We start from the raw sequence: 24,969 nt of genomic DNA, 5'->3' as shown, positions 1-24,969 counted from the left end.
GTAAAATAAAGCTTATAAAAATGGATAATGAATTATTCACTTGCAAGTGAATAACTCAACCTCATTAAACCTGTATTCATGTGAACTCCAATTCAACCCCGTAGAAAGAGATAGAATAAGGCATGCATAGTTCGTGTACGGTTATTTAAAGGAAAAGAATGTCATAATGAAAGTGAAACAAAGGTGAATAATTTAACTGACTGGTTCGATCCACAAAAAATGATTCTAAATTTGGAAAAAACGACGATAAAACATTTTTAATCTATAACACCAAATTTAGTAGACCTATAAAAATCCAACTGCACGAGTTGCTTAATCTATCTATATCTATGTTTATGTTTACATCGCGTATATGGTCAACTTGAAATTTAATTAGATGGCGTCATTTCTAAAATTCACACAAAACGAAGCTAAATCTTATTGAGACCATGTAAATTGTTTATTTTATATTTTTGATAGTTTGGAAAAATGTTTTACATTGTTATAAATAAAATATGAGAATTTGAGTCAAATAGGTGAACATGAATTTGACAGCTAGTGACCCTTTAAGCATTTCATCTTACTCTTTTCAATGCAACATAACAATACAAGTCGTTTATTATATACATATTGCCCCTCTATTCAGTGAAAAATAAAGGGAGGAAGGTCCACTCCACATTTGCATGTGAATAGAAGTAGGTAATATTTGAACCTTATATCCTAAAAAAAATGCAGAATTTATATACAGTGCATATATGGATTTGTCTTTGATCCAACTGATTTTGATATAGCTATTTGAGTATGCCAATAAGTGAAATCAAATTCGAACCATTCAGATTTCTAAATATCACAAGAAAGGAAACATACATTCTAGGGATATCTGATGGGTCTACATGACCGTAACCGAAACACCTCCTTTAGTATTAGAAAAAGACCAGATCTGGATTTCTGATATAGAAATAAACACACAACAATTTTACCACAAGCATGCAAGTGGGAATTTCTAAAAAAAAATATTAAAATAAATGGTGAAAAATGTATTCCATAACATCTAACACTGGATATACCAACTCTTAATTACTCTATATATCTGCACCTCAAAAAGGAAATTAGTTACAAATGATTATAATAAGATATACTTGATTGGCCCTGGTCCTGATTGATTTTAACACAATTACATTGACAGGTTTTATCAAAACATATCAAATTTGCTTGAAATTATGATCAGAGTATTCCCAAATTAGCTGCAGATATCCTATTTTTTTGTCAATATGCAAAGAAATTGTTTTTTGTTTTTTTGTTTTTTGAATTTTGGATGAAAAACATTGCAAATATATGAAAAAACAAAAAATTTGAAAACACATCGTCTTTGCAAATATTTGCAGATCAGAAAATATAATGTATTAAGGGTAGAAACTGTTAGTTAAATAATCTTGACCAAATGACCATCCGTGTTAATTTATAACATTTAGAAGCACTTAACCTAATCATTTAAATGCTTGTATAAACAATCAATTTCCTGGTTCAATTCTGAATATCAGGAAAAATCCGGGCTGTTCTATAAAGTACATTTTACTAGCAATTGAGTTTCCATGTAACTATTTTTATTTTGTATACATGTATCTTTTATTCTCCATTTCATTCAATACTGCATTAAGATATAATATTGAAGTGGTTTAATTACTATATACGTTATACAAATACGCTTTCTTAGAATTATTTGTAACTAATAACTGATTAGTTTCCTTTCCAAAGTTAATTGAACATGGGTATTCTAAACCATCTCTTTCAGTTAAAAGTTCTCTATGTGTTTGTCCATCATGGGAGATAACCACGACATTATTTGATTGAAATCCTGCAACATACACGTTACCAGCATTGTCAGCTGATATTCCAAATGGATTCGCTAAAACGTTTTCATTTTTGAATGTCCATTGTTTCGCTCCTTTCATATCGCAGCATACTACTGTATGATACTTATAACTGGAATAATAAAGTTTGTGTCCAGATATAGTTATGTAGATTACTGTGTCCATGTTCTCAGTAGTTATATCACGTATTGATTCGTCAGCAAGACGCATAGCTCGAATTGCTTTATTGTTAATGTGATACAGCAGTGTGTTATTTGTCACCGCTATACCAGTGGTTTGTCCTCCCGGTGAAAAAGTTTTCTTTACTTTTCGTTTACATAAATCGATTATTGTTATTTGGTTGACAATGACACTCCAACAGGATGTTATCGCTATAGTGTTATCTTTATCGTTGTACGCTATACCAAATGCTGCTGTTACATTCAAAACAAAGTCAACCGTCCGTCTTCTTTAAACACAGTAACTTTGTTTAATTCAGGATAGGCGAATACAAATCTACTATCAGGTAACATGCAACATCCTCTAACATCAGATGATTTGGTATTTATAGTCTGTTCTAACTTGACTTGTATATTCTCAATGGGCATGATTGATGATACTTTAGGTACTATCAACTGAGCTTGTTGTTGTTTTTTCTTCACAATGTTCACTGAGCTATTAGAGATGTCAATAAATACTTTTCCAAACTCAAGAACACTATTTGCAATGTCAGTAAGTGATGTGTTAATGTTAAACTTGATCTCCACACGATTTAGAACACCACTTTCAGTTATTGAATCAATGAATTGACATTTGTCATCAACATCACCTTCAAGTTGTTTCAGTGCTAGGAAGGTCTGTAGATCTGATGCGTGTTGTTTTATGTTTGCTATATTCTTTTGGTGCTCGGCAACTTTACTTTCATGCTTATCTAAAGCTTTCATTAACTGATTGATTTTTTTATTTTCTCTTTTTTCGATCTCATGCAATTCTAATATGAAGTCCTCTTGTAGTTTATCGAGATGCCGATTGATGTTTAATCGAACTTGTTGAAAATCACGTTCGATCTGTTTTCTTTGTTCGGACAATGTTTTCAGATTGTTGTTTTTATCTTGACGGATCCGTTTGATATTTTCCGCAACTTCATTAACTGATTCATGAATTTCCAGAAAAGCGTTTGATGTCTTTGTGTTTTTGACAACATCATCTAGATTTGATATATTTTGACATTTTGTATGCTTTTCAACGATGCACTTACTGCAACACGCGCATTCAGGTTCATTACAGTAAATCAGATACTTTTCATCATGAGTACTACATGTCTGCTTAATATTTGTAATGTAAGTCGGCAATAATTTATATTCTGATATCGGAATAGTTACATGCTTTCTTGTTGCTTTTGAAATTCCATGATGCTTACTGCAGTCTATACAGAGGCCTTCATCACAATCTGAACACCATATGGAGGCAGATTTTAAGACATGTTGAAATTCACATACATCACATGAAGGTTCAGAGCTTGCCATCATCTGCAAGAAAAAAATACATATTGATCGTTAAAAATATATCTTTGCTACATTTGTAAATCATTAAAAGGAAGATAAAAACCACTTAAAGTCATAAACTTTTAGCCTTGTATATCTTATTATAGCATAATAACTGCGATTACTCTAATATATGTATCCAGTGTCTCTTTGTTTACCCTTTAATATTCTATTTATGCCTGCCCCATGTAAGGAGCCTGCTACAGTGGTTGTTGTTTTCGCCGTTTCAAATATGTGTTGTTCGTTTATTGAATTGCTTAGTTTAAGTATAGAACGAGGATAGCAAACTTAAGTAAAATCTTTATTACAACTGTTAAATTCATAAACAAAACTTATTTTCGTAAATAAGTTATTACTTCAGCACTAATGTTAAAATAGCTGTCTTAATAAATAACTAATTTTACGTAAAAACATCAAATATCGGACATAATTCACGCAGAATTATTGAGACAAGTAAATAAACAGTTGAACATAATAAATTTACCCAATCAAATTGCGTAGGATTAAAAAACATAGATCATTCCGTATCAAAAGATGATTAGGTAGGGAGACAAAGGCAGATTTGTAAATATATTTGTTTTCTTAATTCTAGAAACCATTGATTGACTAGATTTCCCGTTAGAATTTTCAAAACATAACAGAATGTCTTTCTAACGCAAAGAAGGATATTCCAACATAAAACATCTGTATGCCTTTATTTAACCAGTGATCAAATTACGTAGAACATAGTGTTAGTATCATGAGTATTTCATATTTATTCGATTTTGACATTATCATGAGGTGGAAGATTTAGCTAGCCATTAGACCAGTTCAACCCACCATTGTTTTCAAAATGTCCTGTACCAAGTCAGGAATATGGCAGTTGTTATCAAATAGTTTGTTTTTATGTATGTTTGCGTTTGTTTTTGTTGCTCTTCAGAGTTCCTGTTGTTCCTTTGTTTCCCTATTATAGTTGATGTGTTCCTGTGGTTTTGGATTTTTAACCAAGATTTGTTTTTTCTCAATCGATGTAGGACTTTTGAACACCGGTATACTACTGTTGCCTTTATTTATACGCACGAGTACCAAAGTTTGTTCTTCAAGAAATATTAAATGATGTTTTATGAGACATTTTGCTAGTAAAACCGAAGTACGACAAGCAGTACAATGTTTCCCTTTTAGCTAAGCACAGGACGATACCCATTGATGAACCATATTTTCAAAGTCGTATCACAGTATCAAATAATTTATATGATAACTAGAAAATTGGTAGTGTTCCAAAATTTGAAAAAATAACTTTTACATTCAAAACGTGTCTTTTATTTAATGCAACATTTCAAATTAAAGGATATTTCCTGAGAAGTCATATTTTGTGGTAGCATATAAAACTGATTCTTATTAAGTAAGTGAAAATAATAGAAGGTGGGGAAATTGTTTTGACAAGCCTTACTTGCTGTTTTGTTAACTGTTACTATTATTATAGATACTTTTCAAGAATCTTTCTAAACATGAAAACTCGAGAATTTCTCAAAAAGTAAATTCTTCTCCATATGCAAATATGTAATTAATATATACAGTGTTCCATTTCTCTTATGTATAACAGATAATTGTCACTAATTTGTGTTTCAGATTGAATGATTTGGAATTCTAATTGTTTTTCTTTTTCAGATCGAATGGAACATGTATGAATGATCAACTTCCCATTACAACACACACTCGTCTCTGAATTAAACAAATTTATACTTTAATATATAAAAGAATGAAGGTATATATTTTTAAGAGACAAGTGCCAGCTGTGTGAAAACATCACAGCAATGTAACGAGAGAAACAGATACATTGCTTAAGGGAAAAAGAGCAATTATATTAATATGCACTTTAACTGATCATTGGGAGTGAACACTGGATGCAGATTAAACTAGAAAAAAAAGTCCACAATGTATTCTAAAGATATCAAAAGCGATATGAACAAAATCTTGTTTTTTCTTCTTTTTTCATGTTAATTGGTTAATTATGTACATGCAATACGGAAATCGTCTTTACATAAATTAGAGCAAACTTTGATAATCATCAATGAATTAGTGGAAAAAAAATAGTAAATTTCTGAAATAATATTTATAGATAAAACGTATCAACAATTTGTAATAGTAAAAAGTCAATTATAAGTTAATATTGAAATTAAAAGACCTACGAACAAAAAGGGGTGTTATGATCCACGAGCCAGAAGGCTTTGAAAAAGAAAAAGATACCCTGAACGGTCCAACCATTTTACCTCATCAACTAGATAAGGTTTTTCTTACGGAATTGTGGTCCTTGCAATTCTCCTGCAACAATAAATTATAATGAAAAGTTTATACCTATAATTCGAACATCATACCAAACTGTTAAAACTATGAAATGAGTCAATAGGTAAATTTTTGCGTTGAAGACATTAAAAAAAAACATTTTGTAGAATTTTAAAATAATCGAATTGGCATAAATGCTCTTGTTACGTTTCTTTTCTAAATATGCAATCATTACATATATATAGTGAACAGTTTTATTTCTTATCAAGTTCTAACTAAAAAATAACACACATTTTTTTCTAGGTCATCGTAGTAATGCTGTTCGTTGTTACAAAAGGACCGCAAACTTCCAACAAAATGAGTCATCAGAGATCTTGTATGGCAAAAAGCAGAAAATTACCAAGTGCGCAAAGCTATGAGGCACAGAGACGAAACTACAATCTCAAGAGGAAAAAAAAACTAGTCTTGACACATCACACCAAGTTGTTAACATAGAGGCTGTCCGAAGAGAATCCGTTGCTGAGGCAACAACACTTAGTTTCACATTAAATATAAAGCTTTAAATATTTCATGTTAAATAACGCTATTTTGTCGTTACATATTGCTACATCGACAAATGATTCTTTGTTGTTCGAAACTATTTCACTTGTCAATTTGCTACTCAGATCAATGGCTTGAATTGCTTTGTTGGTTTTGTAATACAGCAGTGTTTTATTTGTTGTCGCTATGCCAGTGGTTTGTCTCCAAGGTGAAAGATTTTTCTTCACTTTTCGCTCGGTTAAATCAATTATAGTTATTTAATCGCCAACGCCGTTGAACCACCAGGAAGATATGGCTAATGTGTTATCTGCATCGTTGTAAGCTACACCATATGCGGCTGCAACATTCAATGAAAAATCAGCCGACCCGTATTCTTTTACTATTTCTACTTTATTTAAGTCAGGATAGGCTAATATAAATCTACTATCAGGCAATATGCAACATCCTCTGACATGGGATTTATTTTCTATGGTTTGTTGTTACTCCACTTGGATAGTCTGAACGGGCACGGACAAGGCTCTGGGCAGTATTAACTGAGCCTGTTGTTGCTTTTTCTTTGTTATTATCACCGATTTACTAGCACCTTCGATATATACTTTCCCGAACACATGTACAATGTCTGCAATGGGTGTAAGTGATGAACTAATATGACATTTGATCTCCACACGATTGAGCATATCACGCTCAAAAAGTGAGTCAATGAACTGATATTTCTCATCAACATCACCTTCTAGTTGTTTCAGAGCTAGAAAGCTCTGTAGATCTGATGCATATTGTTTTATGTATGTAATGTTCTTTTGGTGCTCGGTAAGTTTATTTTTATGCTCGTTTTAAGCGTTTATAAACTGGTTGATTTCCTTATTTTCTTTTCTTTCTATATCGTTCAATTCAATCAGAAAATTATCACGCAGTGTATCGAGATATTGGTTGATATTTTCTAGAACTTGTTGAATTTCACTTACGATCCGTTTTCTTTTTTTAGACATTGCTTTCATATTGTTCTTTATCTTTGCCGAACCGTTGAATGTTTTCGGCAACTTCGTTTAGAGTTTCTTGAATTTCGATAAAAGCAATTTATGACTTTGTGTTTTAACAACCTCGTCAAAATTGGCAATATTTTGACATTTTGCGTGCTCTTCAACAATGCACATACTGCAACATGTGCATTCATGGTAATATCAGTAAATCTGATAGCTTCCATCATGCTTACTACATGTCTGGTTAATATTTCTAATGTAAGAAGGCAGTTTTTGATAATCTGACATTGATATAGTACGGTGTTTTCTAGTTAACTTGGACATCTCTTGATGCTCGTTGCAGTTCACACATAGGCCTTTGTTGCAATCTGAACACCAAATGGACGCTGGTTTGAAGATGCACCGATATTCACATACACCACAAGATGGTACAAAGCTTTCCATTATCAACAATACAATAGTTTGTTCAATGCTGAAGGTTTATCTAAACTTCATATTTTTTTTTATTATTGTGGCTAAATTGGCGAATTGTTCATGTGAGTTTCAGGAAAAACCCATGTTTTATTATTTTGTTCCTGATACAATTTCAAATATATAGTATTCTTAACTCAGGGATTACCTAGCTTACCTTAAAAGGGTAGGTATTGATATAATTTTTACTCTTCATTATGTTTTGTCTTTAATTTTCAGAATAAAGGAAACATTTTTAGGTTAAAAGGATGTAATTAAAGATGACTTGCGACACCCAACATGATGGGTAGAAGTCAATTTATTGTTTGCAGCTCTTGTACTAATACTTATATATCAAAATTATAAATAGTAAGAAATTAGTGTTGGCCATTGGTGGAGAAATAGCTAGGAATTTGCAGAAAACTCTCTGTGACAAGCAATATTTTCTGTGCCAAGTTATGCAAGGGATGTTCTTCATTTATACTATTTCGATATTTTTGAAACGTTAGAAAATGCCATTTTTCTATCAAAATAGCTGCGACACTATCCGGTTTTTGCAGTTTTATTTTCACCAAAAGGTGTTGAAAATTCAGAATTTGACAATTTTTTCAATAAAATTGAGAATGGAAATGGGGAATGTGTCAAAGAGACAAAAACCCGACCATAGAACAGACAACAGCAGACAGTCACCAACAGGTCTTCAATGCACCGTGAAATTCGCGCACCCGAATGCGTCCTTCAGCTTGCCCCTAAACAAATATATATATACTAGTTCATTGGTAATGAATGCCATACTAAACTCCAAATTGTACACAAGAAACTAAAACTAAAAATAATACAAGACTAACAAAGGCCAGAGGCTCCTGACTAGGGACAGGCGCAAAAATGCGGCGGGGTTTAACATGTTTATGAGATCTCTACCCTCCCCATTTACTTATGGCCAATGTAGAAAAGTAAACACATAACAATACGTACATTAAAATTCAGTTCAAGAGAAGTCCAAGTCTGAAGTCAGAAGATGTAACCAATGAAAATAAACAAAATGACAATAATACATAAATAACAACAATGAATATTTCATAGTGAGAACGCAGGACCCAAAAAGGCTACCATTGTCGCTTATGTGAATAAAAAGCTAAAAAAGGTAAAAAATAGTTTACAAAATAAAATTAAAATCTTTATCTTTTCCCCATTAAAAAAAAATTGATATAACTTTAATGATCATTTCCATGACTCAATAACAGATACCCATTAGTGTTTTAAATAATTAACATGCTATGTCTATTATCCGTGTTATTCTATATCAGTGGTATTCCTATACAAGAAACAACGACGAGTTGTTTAACACTTCGGAACTGGCATTTACATTTTCTACATTTTGCAGTATTTGCGTTGTATTTTGAAGCTATATAGACAGGTGGGTTTTCTTTTCCATTTATGGTTTATCTTCGTCTCATAATTTTGAAGATCCCTATGATATGATACGCCATGTATACAAGATTCTGACGGACGACGGACAAATGGTATACCAAGTTACGACAATTGTTGAAGGCCCTATTAATGAGAGGTACATACATTAATGAAGAAAAGTGATGAGCACAATTCCAATATAATATCAACACAAAGTGATACATAATTACCTTCTCTTCGAGGAGAGAAAAAAAGTTTCAAATCTCGTAAGATTTATGTCAGTTAAAATGATGAATAGATAAACGGTCACGAGATATTTGACCGTCCCATCTACTGACAGCTAGTGATAACTTATCTAACATTTACATGGTGTGATATGTCATATGTTCTTATACTAATGTAACCATAGAATTTTGATTACACACCAGCACATGTATGAAAGTGATGAATAAAAACATCTTGTACAATAAATAAAAAGAAAATACATTCTGTGAAATTGTTAGTTTGTTTTTAACATTTTATATAAATTCGTTAGAACTACACTATGTTGATCAAATATAGTGTTGGTAGGAAGTATATGACATTGACAATTTTGATTTGCCTCCTTTTAAACGTTGAAAATATCCATACAACAATTTCAACAGACCACGAATGAGTTTCATTATGATCAGAATAAACATATGATATTGGAGGAGGACTTGTCGCGAAAAACATCTTATCGAGCTACTTCACAAAAATTCGACACATTCCCCCTTTAGGTACACATACAAGCAAAGTAATAAAAGGAAAAAAACACATATTTTTATTACTATTAATGTCTTATTAAAGGAAAATTTATATGTTTGAGCTATGTAAATTAAAATGAGTGTTACCGTTGTCTCTATTATGTAAACCATATAAATACATTTATTTGCGGACGGATACGGGTTTATATCGCGAGTACAGCCATCTAGGTTCAAAATTGATACACAAATAGATTAATATTAAGAATAATTCACAAACAGAGTGTGCACGAGATTTGAATATAGTTAAGTATCATTGGCAGAACAACTTACCTTTTTACATGATAATGATTAATGTTTTATAACTTAAAACAGGTTTTTGTTATTCAGCTTTTTTATATTGAAACAAATACTGTTTTCGTTATGCAATTCATTTTTACTGTCGAATAATGATACTAGACTTTCATTTTCACTGAATGGCAATGCATTTAAAAAAAAAAGGAAATTATTAATCAATTAATTTTCATTAAATAAATTTTTTATTTAGCCGACTCTCTAATGAAAATGACTAATATATCAATAAAATCCTTAACAATGGCATTTATTGATAATCTAGTCAATTCTTTTTTCCCCAAATAATTTGTCCAGAACCTGATAAATATGTAGGATGAAATGTATATCTTTTCCTCGATATCCTTAAATACATTTATCTTGGACAGTTAAGCCAATCGACGTCCCCGAAAAAGCAAAGTTTCCGTTTCTGTTTCGGTATAAATTTACATCGCATACTAATAAGTTAAACAATATTAGAGTTTTTTTCATAATGCTTGTTGTTTAAACGTGTGGTTGGTTTGCTTGCTTTGTTTATATACATGTTTGAGTTAGCATTGTAATTAAGAGTAATCAAACATTCATACAAACAAAGCAAAACCAACTAAAACTAAACTGGAAAATAGAACACCGTGTGACTATTTGAAATAGACAGGTATGTGAATTACTTGTAAACATCTCGAAACAAACACTCTGTGTAACTAAAACCTGATTAAACTACAAATAGAAAATAGTTGGATGGCTCTTACGCTAAAACCGACAACGCGTTTTGTGATTCATTGTTGTTAAAAATATATATTGCGAACTAGAAACCCGCAAAAATATTTTTATAGACATTCAATTAAAGAACTGACCTCAGAATTTCGGGGCTTCACGATACATTCTCTTTGTAGTTAGTTTAATTTCTTTAGTTTGGTGTACACTCTTTTACTATTCTTTTCACAAACCCTATCAATGGGCAAATAAGGCGAGACAAAATGAATGTACAAACCACCAAACCATTATATTTGCCAAGCCTGTGTTTTACTGGTAAGGCTTAGTAATATTTCTCCCATGACCGCTTTGTATTACATGTGCAACGTTTTCAAATGTAAATAGAACACACAAGCTTAAGACCTTTTTGCTGAATTTTAAGCAAACCCAAAGCATAATTTGAATTTTCCTTGGAGTTCGGCATTTTTGTTATTTTGCTGTTTATCTATAGAGGAACTCCCAAGTCTAGCATTAAAGCGACGTAAACGATGCTTGCATTCTCGATCCCTTGTTTGATTATTGCGACTTTAGTAACTTAAGAATAATTATGTATGAACTTGAGATGACTTTTTTCCAAGCCGTATTACCCTTAACATTATTTGAAGCCATAACTGAACAAACAAAAGCGTCATCATGGTCATGTGCAAGTTCCAAACAGGCTTCACCAGATCTTTGGTAACATAAAATAATCCAACACGAACCTATCGAACTTAGCTCGACACTAACCAATACAAATTCCATGCTCTGAAGATCGTCCTATAATCTGCATTGACTGGCGTTAAATATAGACCAAAGATTCAAACGGACATTTAAACTTATATTCCAAAGTACAGACGAAAAGTGAAAAGGAAACAGAAAACAGCACTATACAATCACAGCATAGAAAAACAAGCAACGAGCAACACGACATCCATAAAGAATTTAGATGTTTAACGCTTTAGTCGTTATAATCCATATAAGCACTAGACATAAAGAGCACGAATCGCTCCTCTGGTTAATATATGCAATTGTTTTCCCTTCATTGCAATCAGTAATATTGTTATTCGTCAAACATCTTATCAGCGGTCATTAGACAATTTTTGTTAAGTTGCCTTATTGGAGATCTTATTTTGCTGAATACGTTTGATCTTACAATTTTCTTTATTCTATTAAAGTTTTAGCAAATAAATAAAAAGTAAAATATATCTGACAAGGACAAAAAGTCATATTAGAAATCAAGTGACGATCCGTCCGTATTGATTTCTCCTAAATCACATGGTGTTCAAATTTTAACTTTGGAAAGTTTTGCTTTATCAACTAAATGTATAATTTCCTTATCCTAATCATTAAGATCATAACTTAAAGTCTTTGAAATTAAAGGTGAAAAAGACATTTCAAGGGTAAAAACTTCAAAATGGGTAGTCCATTTTTTTCTGAAAGTTTTAAAAGTTTAGCATATTAGTCAGCACGTCAATGATACTGTCATATTTATAAATTAACTGTTATTTTTTTTTTTTTGAATTTTTGAAAAACTAAGGCTTGTCTCCCTCAGGAATAGATTACCTTAGCTGTATTTTGCAAAATTTTTAGGATTTTTGTTACTCGGTGCTCTTCAACTTTATTTGGCCTTTTTAACTTTTTTGGATTCGAGTGTCACTGATGAGACTTTTGTAGACGAAACGCAAGACTGGGTTAAATATAAAATTGAATCCTGATATCTATGATGAGTTTATTTACAACCACTGGTTCGATGCCATTGCTCGTGGAGTTAAAATTCCCCGAGGGTATCACCAGCCCAGTTTTCAGCACGTCTGTGCTGACATGAATTAGCATTGTTATTTTCATTGTTTTATAAAAAAATTACTGTTTGCAAATGTATGAATTATTCTAAATAATAAGTATATTCTTATCCCAGGCAGAAAAAACCTAGCCGTATTGGGCACAACTTTTTGGAAATTTTGGTCCTCAATGCTCTTTAACTTATTACTAGTTTTGGCTTTCGAACTTTTTTTTCATCAGAGCGTCACTGCTTAGTCTTGTGTGGACGCGTCTGGTGTATTAAATTTTAAACCTGGTACCTTTTGTTAACTATTATTCGTGTGTTTTTCTGTTTTATATGTTCTCCCATTTATTTATATTGTAGTCCTATCATGTTATGTTGTGCCAAATACGGCTAAGGTAATATATTCCTGGGATGGGAAAGTCCTTAGTTTTTCGAAAAATTCAAAGTTTTGATACCCTCGGGGAGAAAACGCCAACCAGCAGTGGCATCAACGCAGTGGTGTAAATAGTTATCAAAGGTACTAGGATTATAATTTAATACGCCAGACGCGCGTTTCGTCTACATAAGGCTCACCAGTTACGCTCAGATTAAAATAGTTATGAAGCAAAACAAGTATAAAGTTGAAGAGCATTCTTGATGACTCAAAATTCCAAAAAGTTGTGCCAAATGCGGCTAAGGTAATCTATTTCTGGGATAGGAAAGTTCTGAGTTTTTCGATGGAACAGGAAGTTTATAAAAATGATCATACAATTAGTATGCATGTCAACACTGAAGTGCTGTCTACTGGGCTGGTGATACCCTCGGGGACGCAACTTCTGCCAATAGTGGCATCGACCAAGTGGTGTAAATGGTGTTCAAAGGTTCAAAAAATTATAATTTAATACGCTACACTAAATTTTGTATATACGCCAGACGCGAGTTTCGTCTAGATAAGACTCATCAGTGACGCTCAGATAAATATATCTATGAAGAAAAACAAGTACAAAGTTGAAGAGCATTGATGACTCAAAATTGGAAAAACTTTTAGGAATTTTGGTCCTCAATGCTCGTCAACTTCGTACTTTATTTGGCCTCTTAACTTTTTTGGATTAGAGCGTCACTGATGAGTCTTTTGTAGACGAAACGCGCGTCTGGCGTATATACAAAATTTAGTCCTGGTATCTATGATGAGTTTATTTCCGAAAAATTGTGCCAAATGCAGCTAAGGTAATCTACTCCTGGGATAAGAAAATCCTTAGATTTTCGAAAAATTCAAAGTTTTGTAAAAGGAAATTTATCAAAATTATCATATAATTAGTATTCATGTCAACACCGAAGTGCTGACTACTGAGCTGGTGTTACCCTCGAGGACGCAACGTCCACCAGCAGTGGGATCGACGCAGTGGTGTAAATAGTTATCACAGGTACCAGCATTTCAATTTAATACGCCAGACGCGCGTTATGTTTACATAAGACTAATCAGTGACGCTCAGATCAAAATAGTTATGAAGTAAAACAAGTACAAAAGTGCAGAGCATTGGTGGCCCAAATTTCGAAAAAGTTGTGCCAAATTCGGCTAAGGTAATCTATTCCTTGGATGAGAAAATCCATAGTTTTTCAAAAAATTCAAAGTTTTGTATCAGGAAATTTATTTAAATGACCAAACAGTAAGTATTCATGTAAACAATGAAGAGCTAACTACTGGGATGGTGATACCCTTTGCATTGCCACAAACGCGGGAGGTTTGGCATGCCAAAAAAACACAGCTCAACCCATCATTTTTCTTTTATTAAAATGTCCTGTATCAAGAAAAATGGCCATTGTAACACTATAGTTCGTTTCTGTGTGTGTTACATTTTAATGTTGTGTTTCTGTCGTGTCGTAGTTCTCCTCTTATATTTGATGTGTTTCCCTGAGTTTCAGTTTGTAACCCGGATTTATTATTTTCTCAATCGATTTATGAATTTCGAACAGCGGTATACTACTGTTGCCTTTATTTAAAAATTAACTGTTTACGAAACTTTTGAATGTTTGAAAAACCAAGGCTGGTCTACCTCTGGAATATATGACCTTGGCTGTATTTGGCAAAATTTTAGGAATTTTTGTCTTCAACGCTCTTCAAATTCGTACCTTATATGGCCTTTTTACCTTTTTTTGCATTCGAGCGTCACTGATGATTCTTTTGAAGACGAAAGCACGTCTGGCGTAAATATAAAATATAATCGTGGCATCTATGATGAGTTTATTGACTTGCTGCATAATTCTACCCATGTCAGATTTGTTTTTGTTTAGTTTTAGAAATTTGTAAGCCACAGTTGGGTTCTTGTGCAACTCAAGTTTTGTAAATGGTGTGCAGCCTATGATAATGAAGTATACAGTGTGACTAATGGTATTTTAGGTTTGTTTTTTTCACGCATCGTTGTAATTTGACATGACTGTCATACAAGTGAGAGTTTAAACTAGCTTTAAAACTAGGTCCAATCCACCATTTTCTACATACGAAAATTCCTGTACAATGTCAGGAATATGACAATTGTTATCTAGTTGTTTGTTGTGTGTGAATTTTCGATTTTTCCATTTGATTAGGGACTTTCCATTGTGAATTTTCTTCGGAGTTCAGTATTTTTGTGATTTTACTATTTAGGTTACCCTTTTATGAACCACTCCCATTTTACCAAGACATTACCGGTAATAAATCACCAGTATATGTACAATGTAAAACATACAGTTATTCCTTTATAGATAAAAAAGATAAAATAACATAAATTAATAAGAGTAGTTATCACTTGTGTTTTCATGTATGTTTGTGCATTTGTATGTTTCATTCGTTTAATTCATCAATCAGTGGTATTGTTCCAAGTATGTACCATATATGTTACATATATGCAGATATCTTATGTCGGCAGAACCTCAAGTGTTGTTTTTCAAATATGTTTATTTATTCATGACCAAATATATGTAAAATCCATCTATACCCACTTGACTCTGTCTTTACTTGAAATATAAATATATCTTCTATACATATAAATATCCAATATAAGATTTTGACATCAAGTCAGGTTTTTTTTATTAATAATTTTCAGATACAGTGAAAGGAATATACTATAACCTTTTGAATATATTTTATTAATTTTCATTTTTTTTAAAAATAGAATAGATTTATAATTTGTTGTCATTTTGAAGAAATTAATATTCTTTTTAACTTTACATTTATATTGAAAATATGTCATAAAAGATAAAAGGAATTTTCTGAAATATTTAAACAAAGTTCGAAATAAATTAATTGTTCATAAAACAAAAGAAAATTTGGGATAAGAACCCCCTTTTTTGCCCATTTACAGGACATATTTAGGTTTACAGTTGTCCGTCTGTTTTTCCTTCGTCAACATGTCGGACATTAGCTCACAATACTTAAACCAAACATTGTTTTCCTTTTTGATTTTTATAAATTTCCGATTTTATGTTTCTGACTGAGGTATTAAATTAATAATTAAAAAGGGGGATATTTCTATTTTCTGAAATAACTCAAAAATGATTTCAGAAGTTCTTATGAAACTATGGTGAATTTTTTATTTTTATTGACGTAAACTCCCTTTTAATTTAAAAAAAAAATTGATATTACATTTCCGGGTTATGGGATTATATTCTTGAAACAAATAGGTTGGTTTTCCAGCTTTCAGACAATACATTTTATGTACTTTGAGCAGTTTCCATTAAACTTTGTTGACTGGTTTATATCTATTAAGATAACCTCCCTTTAGTTTTTCATAAATTTCTGATGTGACATTGAGAAGTTATTGAACTATATTCTCTGAAAACGCGACAGGGGTATCATGCGCTCATGACACAGCTGTTCATTATTATTGTGTTTAATTTTCATTTGAAAACACTTTCATAGTTCAACTTTTTTCTATTATTTAAAGGGGCACTATATATAGCCAGCTACGAGATATATAAAAAATCTAAAGTATGATTTTTTTTTTCAAACATTAAGGTTCATCATAACAAACGGGCAAATATGGTTGTATTTACATGCCAAAATTTACTCTGAGTACAGACTTACCCGTAAAGTTGTAAAAGTTTTAATGCCTAACATCCACTAGATATAGTCTCTCATAATTCTTAATAGAATGGCACTTGTATATGTTTTAGTATTTAAGCTAATGATAATTTACTGTTAGTTTTAATATACAATATGTTTTATAAATGTTATCCAATATTTCATGTTATACGCAATGTTTTATATGTTTATTGGAATGTATAATGTTATACAAGTGGTGAGACTTTAATAAAAAGAATATTGAATCAATAATAAAGTTAAGTGCGTTTTGTGTTTCAGAAAGATAAAATCTCTTGTGGATTTTGATGGGCATTTTTTCTCCTTCATGCAAAAGGTGTGAAAATTGACTAAGTTGTGGTACAACTATGAGATGCTCCCTCAGGTAAAAACCCGGTTTGTATTGTTTTCATTGTCCTTAATTGACATTGACACCAGGTATCTTCACAACTATAGGTGAGTTAAAGAGTTTATCTGAGTCAGTGAGTGGACAGTATCAAAGTAATTCAGGTGTTTGTTTATTTGAATAAAGGAAAGGAAAAAGAAAATGCCCATCAAAAACCAAGAAAGATTTTATCTTTCTTAAACACAAAATGAATTTAACTTTTATATATCTAGTGGATGCTAGGCATTAAAACTTTCCAAACAGCACAGGTAAGTCTGTACACAGAGTAGTTTTTGAGGTGAAAATACGGCCATATTTGTCCATTTGTTATGATGAACCTTAATGAAAGTGAAATAGTGAAATAATAATTCTCTTTTAGCAGCTAAAATGGTTCAATTTTGTCAAATTAAGTTAATAAAAATTGATAATGAATTATTCACTTGCAAGTGAATAACTCAACCTCATTAAACCTGTATTCATGTGAACTCCAATTCAACCCAATAGAAAGAGATAGAATAACGCATGCATAGTCCGTGTACGGTTATTTAAAGGAAAATAATGTCAACAATGAAAGTGAAACAAAGGTAAATAATTTAACTGACTGGTTCGATCCACAAAAAATAATTCTAAATTAGGACAAAATGACGATAAAACATTTTCAATCTATAACACAAAATTTAGTAGACCTTTAAAAATCCAACTGCACGAGTTGCTTAATCTATCTATATCAATGTTTATGTTAACATCGCGTATATGGTCATAGAAGGTCAACTTGAAATTTAATAAGATGGCGTCATTGCTAAAATTCACACAAAACGAAGCTAAATCTTATTGAGACCATGTAAATTGTTTATTTTATATTTTTGACAATTTGGAAAATGTTTTACATTGTTATAAATAAAATATGAGAATTTGAGTCAAATTGGTGAACATGAATTTGACAGCTAGTGCCCCTTTAAGCATTTCATCTTACTCTTTTCAATGCAACATAACAATACAAGTCGTTTATAATATACATATTGCCCCTCTATTCAGTGGAAAATAAAGGGAGGAGGGTCCACTCCACATTTGCACGTGAATAGAAGTAAGTAATATTTGAACCTTATATCCTAAAAAAATGCAGAATTTATATACAGTGCATATATGGATTTGCCTTGGATCCAACTGATTTTGATATAGCTATTTGAGTATCCCAATAAGTGAAATCAAATTCGAACCATTCAGATTTCTAAATATCACAAGAAAGGAAACATATATTCTAGGGATATCTCATGGGTCTACATGACCGTAACCGAAACACCTCCTTTAGTATTAGAAAAAGACCAGGTCATAAAACTTTACTCAGAACTTGGAGTACAAAATTAGTGCTCGAAACACCAAATCCAGTATTTTGATTGGTTGATTTTCGAGTCTGAGTACAAAAATCGTGCTCGAAAGTTTTATGACTGCAAGGCCAGATCTGGATTTCTGATATAGAAATAAACACACAATAATTATACCACAAGCATGCAAGTGGGAATTTCTAAAAAAAAATATTAAAATAAATGGTGAAAAATGTATTCCATAACATCTAACAAGTATGGGGTATTGGCAATAACAACATGATTGAAAGGGTACATCTAAAATTTTGTAAATTGTTATTAAATCGGAAAACATCTACACCCTCTTATATGATTTATGGGGAGCTTGGGAGATATCCTATAGACTTGGACATAAAAACTAGATTGATTTCATTTTGGGGGAAATTAAAATCTGGTAAAGAGACAAAATTATCATATATTTTATATAAATTGTGTTATCACATGTCTATTAATGACAATGTGAATTTTTCATGGTTAAACAGAATAAAGACTATTCTGAACGAATGTGGTATCCCAAATGTATGGGAAACGCAATCTTTTATAAATTGTAAGTGGCTGGTTTCATTCATCAAACTTATACTTAAAGATCAGTATGTACAAGTCTGGCATTCTTTACTTGAAAACTCGCCAAAAGCAATAAATTACAAACTTTTTAAAGATTTTTTTGGAAAAGAAGGTTATTTTGAAATTCTTGGGAACAAATTGTCTATTGATTTGTGTAGATTTAGGACCACAAATCACAAGCTCCCTATTGAACAGGGTAGATGGAACAATATAGCTAGAAACAATAGAATTTGTCTTCTATGTAATAAAGATGATATTGGTGATGAAATGCATTATATATTAGAATGTAAATACTTTGAAGAAAACAGGAAACATTGTCTGTCAAATTATTATTTAAAAAATGCAAATATTGTCAAATACAATCAGATTATGTCTTCAAAAAACAAATCAGAATTGATTAAACTATGTAAATTCATAAAGATTATTAACACAGGTGTATGTGCTCCTGGCTGAAATGGACTTCATATATTGTGTTAGCAACTATTTTGTTTGTTCTGTCTTCTTGTAAATATTGTACATAATTCATTTGTCTTCTCTATACCTATGTAATATGGTTTATTGAGAATAAAGATATATAACACTGGATATACCAACTCATAATTACTCTATATATCTGTACCTCAAAAAGGAAATTAGTTACAAAGGATTATAATAAGATACACTTGATTGGCCCTGGTCCTGATTGATTTTAACACAATTACATTGACATGTTTTATTTCCTTGAAATTATGATCAGAGTATTCTCTAATTAGCTGCAGAAATCCTATTTTTTTGTCAATATGCAAAGATTTTTTTTTTATTGAATTTTGGATGAAAAACATTGCAAAAATATGAAGAAACAAAAAATTTGAAAACACATCGTCTTTGCAAATATTTTGCAGATCAGAAAATATAATGTATTTAGTGTAGAAACTGTAAGTTAAATAATCTTGACCAAATGAACATCCGTGTTTTTTTTATAACATCAGTGGACACCAACTGTGAGAGTAGCACTTAACCTATCATTTAAATGCTTGTTTAAACAATCAATTTCCTGGTTTTAATGCTGAATATCAGGAAAAATCCGGGCTGTTCTATAAAGTACATTTTACTAGCATTGTGTTTCCATGCAACTATGTGTTTTTTTTGTATATATGTATATTTTATTCTCCATGTCATTCAATACTGCATTAAGATATAATATTGAAGTGGTTTAATTACTAGATACGTTATACAAATACGCTTTCTCAGAATTATTTGTAACTAATAACTGATTAGTTTTCTTTCAAAAGTTAATTGAACATGGGTAATATAAACCGTCTCTTTTAGTTAATAGTTTTCTATGTGTTTGTCCATCAGGGGAGATAACCACGACATTATTTGAATGAAATCCTACAACATACACATTACCAGCATTGTCAGCTGATATTCCAAATGGATTCTTTAAAACGTTTTCATTTTTAAATTCCCATTGTTTCACTCCTTGCATATCGCAGCATACTACTGTATGATACTTAAAACTGGAATAATAAAATTTGTGTCCAGATATCGCTATGTTGATTGTTGTGTCCATGTACTCAGTAGTTATATCACGTGTTGATTCGTCAGCAAGATTCATGGCTCGAATTACTTTATTGTTAATGTGATACAGCAGTGTGTTATTTGTCACCGCTATACCAGTGGTTTGTCCTCCCGGTGAAAAAGTTTTCTTTACTTTTCGTTTTGGTAAATCGATTATTGTTATATGTTTGCCTTGACTATTCAAACAGGATGATATCGCTATAGTGGTATCCTCATTGTTGTACGCTACACCATGTGCTGCTGTTACATTCAAAGAAAAGTCGACCGTCCCGTCTTGTTTAAGTATAGTAACTTTGTTTGAAGCAGGATAGGCGAATACAAATCTACTATCAGGCAATATGCAACATCCCTTTACATAAGATGATTCGGTTTTTATAGTCTGTTCTAACTTGACTTGTATATTCTCAATGGGCATGATTGGTGATACTTTAGGTAATATCAACTGAGCTTGTTGTTGCTTTTTCTTCATAATGTTCACTGAGCTATTAGAGATGTCAATAAATACTTTTCCAAAATCAAGAACACTATTTGCAATGTCAGTCAGTGATGTATTAATGTTAAACTTGATCTCCACCCGATTGAGAACATTACTTTCAGTAAGTGAATCAATAAACTGACAGTTTTCATCAACATCACCTTCAAGCTGCTTCAGAGATAGGAGAGTTGTAGATCTGATGCGTGTTGTTTTATGTTTGCTATGTTCTCTTGGTGCTCTGCAACTTTACTTTCATGCTCATCTAAAGCTTTCATTAACTGATGGATTTTTGTTTTTTCTCTTCTTTCTGTCTCATGCAATTCCGATATGAAGTCCTCTTGCAGTTTATCGAGATGTTGATTGATATTTAACCGAACTTGTTGAATTTCGCATTCTATCTGTTTTCTTTTTTCGGATAATGTTTTCAGATTACCATTTTTATCTTGACGAATCCTTTTTATGTTTTCAGCAACTTCATTTATTGTTTCACAAATTTCTAAAAAAGCGTTTGAAGCCTTTGTGTTTTTTACAACATCATCAAGATTGGAAATATTTTGACATTTTTTATGCTTTTCAACGATGCACTTACTACAACACGCACATTCATGTTCATTGCAGTAAATCTGATAATTTTCATTATGTGTACTACATGTCTGCTTAATGTTTGTAATGTAAGTAGGCAATGCATTATATTCTGATATCGGTATAGTTACATGCTTTCTTGTTGCTTTGAAAATTCCATGATTCTTACTGCAGTCTATACAAAGGCCCTCATCACATCCAGAACACCATATGAATGCAGTTTTAAAGACATGTTGAAATTCACACACACCACACGAAGGTACAGAGCGTGTCATCATCTACAAGAAAAAGTATATATTGACCGTTCAAAATATTTGAAAAATTCAGATTTGTTATCTTTACTACATTTGTTAATCTTAAAAGAAAAATTCAACAGAGTTTAAGTCATTACCTTTTAGCCTTGTATATTTTATTATAGCAAAATATCTGCGAGTATTCTAATATCTGTATTCAGTGTCTCTAATGTTAACGCTGCCACATTCTATATATGCCGGTCCCTTGTAAGGAGCCTGCAAATGAGTGGTTGTTGCTTTCTGCCTTTTCAAATATGTATTGTCCATTTATTGGATTGCTTAGTTTTATTATAGAATGAGGATAGCAACATAAAGTAAAATCTTTATTACAACTAGTTTACGTAAATAACTTATTACTTCAGCACTTATGTTGAAATATCTGTCTTAATAAACAAATTTGGAAGCCTTTGTGTCGAACATTGAAGACCTTGACTTTATCATAAGGTGGAAGATTTAGCTAGCCATTTGACCAGGTCAACCCATCATTGTTTCTTAAAATGTCCTATACCAAGTCACGAATATGGCAGTTGTTATCAAATAGTTTGTTTTTATGTATGTTTGTGTTTGTTTTTGTTGCACTTTAGTGTTCCTGCTGTTCCTTAGTGGTCCTGCTGTTCCTTTGTTTCCCTCTTATAGTTGATGTGTTCCTGTGGTTTTGGGTTGTAACCGAGATTTGTTTTCTCTCAATCGATTTGGGACTTTTGAACACCGGTATACTATTGTTGCCTTTATTTAGAACACGAGTACTTTTAATAAAAATAAATGTTTTTCGTTTATTATGATAATATGCTTCTATTTGCATCTATTTAAACGATAAATCTTCTTTGTTATCATTTTACAAACGAATTTAAACTGTAATACAATAATAAATAGGAAATCTCCAAAGTTTGTTCTTCTAGTAATATTAAATGATGTTTTATAAGACTTTGCTAGTAAAGCCAAAGTACGACACGCAGTACAATGTTTCCCATTTAACTAAGCACAGGCCGATACTCATCCATGAACCATATTTTTCAAGTGGTATCAAAGTATCAAATAATTTATATGACAACAAGAAAACTGGTCGTGTCCAAAATTTAAAAAAGGACTTTTACATTCAAAACGTGTCTATAATCTATTATTATTAAATGCAACATTTCAAATTAAAGGATATTTCCTAAGTAGTCATATTTAGTGGTATATATAAATCTGAAAAATTACAGAGGGTTGTGAAACTGTTTTGACAAGCCTTACCTGCTGTTTTTTTTAACGTTACTATCATTATAGATACTTTTCAAGTATCTTTCTTAAATTAAAACCCGAGAAGTTCGCAAAAAATAAATTCATCTCCATATGCAAATATGAAATGAATATATACAGTGTTCCATTTCTCTTATGTATAACAGATAATTGTCACTTATTTGCGTTTCAGATTGAATGATTTGCCATTCCAACTGTTTTTAGCTTCCAGATCGATTGAACATGGATGAATGAACAAACTTCCCGTTACAACACACACTCATCTCTGAATTAAACAAGTTTATACTTTAATATATAAAAGAATGAAGGTATATATTTTGTGTGAAAACATCACAACTATGCAACAAGAGAAACAGATTCATTGCTGAAAGCAAAAAGAGTAATTATATTAATATGCACTTTAACTGATCATTGGGAGTGAACACTGGATACAGATTAAACTAGAAATTAAAAAAAAAATGGTCCACAATGTATTCTAAAGATATTAAAAAAAGGGGCGAAAGGTACCAAAGGGACAGTCAAACTCATAAACCGAAAATAAACTGACAACGCCATGGCCAAAAATGAAAAAGACAAACAGACAAACAAAAGTACACACGACACAACATAGAAAACTAAAGAATAAACAACACGAACCACACCAAAAACTAGGGGTTAAAGTGATATGAACAAAACTTGTTTTTCTATGTTAATTTGTTATTACTGATGTACATGCAATACGAAAATCGTCTTTACGGAAATTAGGGCATACTTTGATAATCAGCATTGACTTTTTAGAAAAAATTAGGAAATGGCTGAAATTATATTGATAGATAAAACGTATGAAATTTTTTTAGGTTTTGACGGTTAAAGTTCGATAACCCTTGAAAGACTAGTATAAAGATTATCAAAATGGATATTACTATTCATTATGCATGTTATGTAGCTCTGGCCAGTTGACGCAATTTATAAGAATTTATTAAACCATACTTGACGTATCATTAAACGTGATGGGGAAACATTGTATACAGGTCAAAACCTTTTTTTTCGTTAGTGTACACGGAGAAAAGATGTGTTTTAGAGACCATCAATTGCATTCTGTGTCACAAAATTACTTGTCAAAACATGTTAACTATACGCACTGGAGATCAGATTGTTTTAATACTATTCCTTTCTTTATATGTCATTGAATGAAATTAAACAGCAATAATTTTACCTGAATTTGAAGGAGTTACACAAATGTCTTTAACTTGAAAAAATATTTCAACCAGGGATGTAAACAAACGATACAGTCACGAGATATTTATCGTCGAATCTACTGACATCTGTAAATCATGTTACGAATGTTATAATGGCGCGTAACTTTAAATGTATCACTATTATATGTTTATATAAACAGTTTCTTGATTCCTTGTAAGTATGAAAACGACGACCGATTGATAGCAGATAGAAAATATGTTAGGAATTCGGAAAGAAGAGTCAACATGGACAAGGTGTTTAGGAATTCGCGTCTCCAGTAAATACAGACAAATTATTTTGAGAATCGCCAACTGAATTACAAAGCCCAATAATTAACCCAAAAGAACTACTCAATTGCAAATAGAAAAAAATGTTAGTTATTTTGAAAGAGCATTTCAAGGTGTTCTGGAATCTGCTAATCGAATAGAGTAAATAAAAGAAAACGTTTAAATTTATTGTGTAGGATAAGAAGTGATCATGATACAGATATATGATTGTCTAGACTTCTTTGTTTGTTAGTGTTGTTTTGGTATATGTTGGGACTTTGAATACATGTATCTTTATCAAACAAATTATGTTTTTAACCTTGGTGGCAATGGATATGATAACAATTCATAGTGTGGTCAAAAACTGTCTAAAAACTGCTTAAAGAAAGTTGCTTTTCGGCAATATTGAAG

At 31.6% G+C, this 24,969-nt stretch overlaps 3 protein-coding genes across 3 annotated transcripts in view; all 3 read right to left on the bottom strand.

The window, feature by feature from the left end:
• The window catches only part of LOC139481700 (uncharacterized), a 66,452-nt gene extending 42,100 nt beyond the window's left edge, over positions 1 to 24,352 (bottom strand). The window contains exon 1 of the mRNA XM_071265171.1: positions 24,270 to 24,352. The gene's annotated coding sequence lies outside the window, so the exon portion shown is untranslated. The remainder of the gene's footprint in view (positions 1 to 24,269) is intronic.
• LOC139483177 (transcription intermediary factor 1-beta-like) lies at positions 2,273 to 3,355 on the bottom strand. Its single transcript, XM_071267213.1, has one exon. The coding sequence runs from the start codon at positions 3,353 to 3,355 to the stop codon at positions 2,273 to 2,275; it is 1,083 nt and encodes a 360-aa protein (XP_071123314.1).
• LOC139483176 (uncharacterized) lies at positions 20,190 to 20,954 on the bottom strand. The gene has a single exon (XM_071267212.1). The coding sequence runs from the start codon at positions 20,952 to 20,954 to the stop codon at positions 20,190 to 20,192; it is 765 nt and encodes a 254-aa protein (XP_071123313.1).
• Positions 24,353 to 24,969: the final 617 nt, after the last annotated feature.

This window comes from Mytilus edulis, chromosome 7, assembly GCF_963676685.1.
Source record: "Mytilus edulis chromosome 7, xbMytEdul2.2, whole genome shotgun sequence".
Classification (NCBI taxonomy): domain Eukaryota; kingdom Metazoa; phylum Mollusca; class Bivalvia; order Mytilida; family Mytilidae; genus Mytilus; species Mytilus edulis.
Note: the sequence above shows the minus strand (reverse complement) of the source record. Positions and strands in the feature narration are given on the sequence as shown.

What these genes read in the sequence shown, in the direction of transcription:
- LOC139483177 (XM_071267213.1), bottom strand. Translation starts at nt 3,355, where the DNA reads ATGGCAAGCTCTGAACCTTCATGTGATGTATGTGAATTTCAACATGTC.
- LOC139483176 (XM_071267212.1), bottom strand. Translation starts at nt 20,954, where the DNA reads ATGAAGAAAAAGCAACAACAAGCTCAGTTGATATTACCTAAAGTATCA.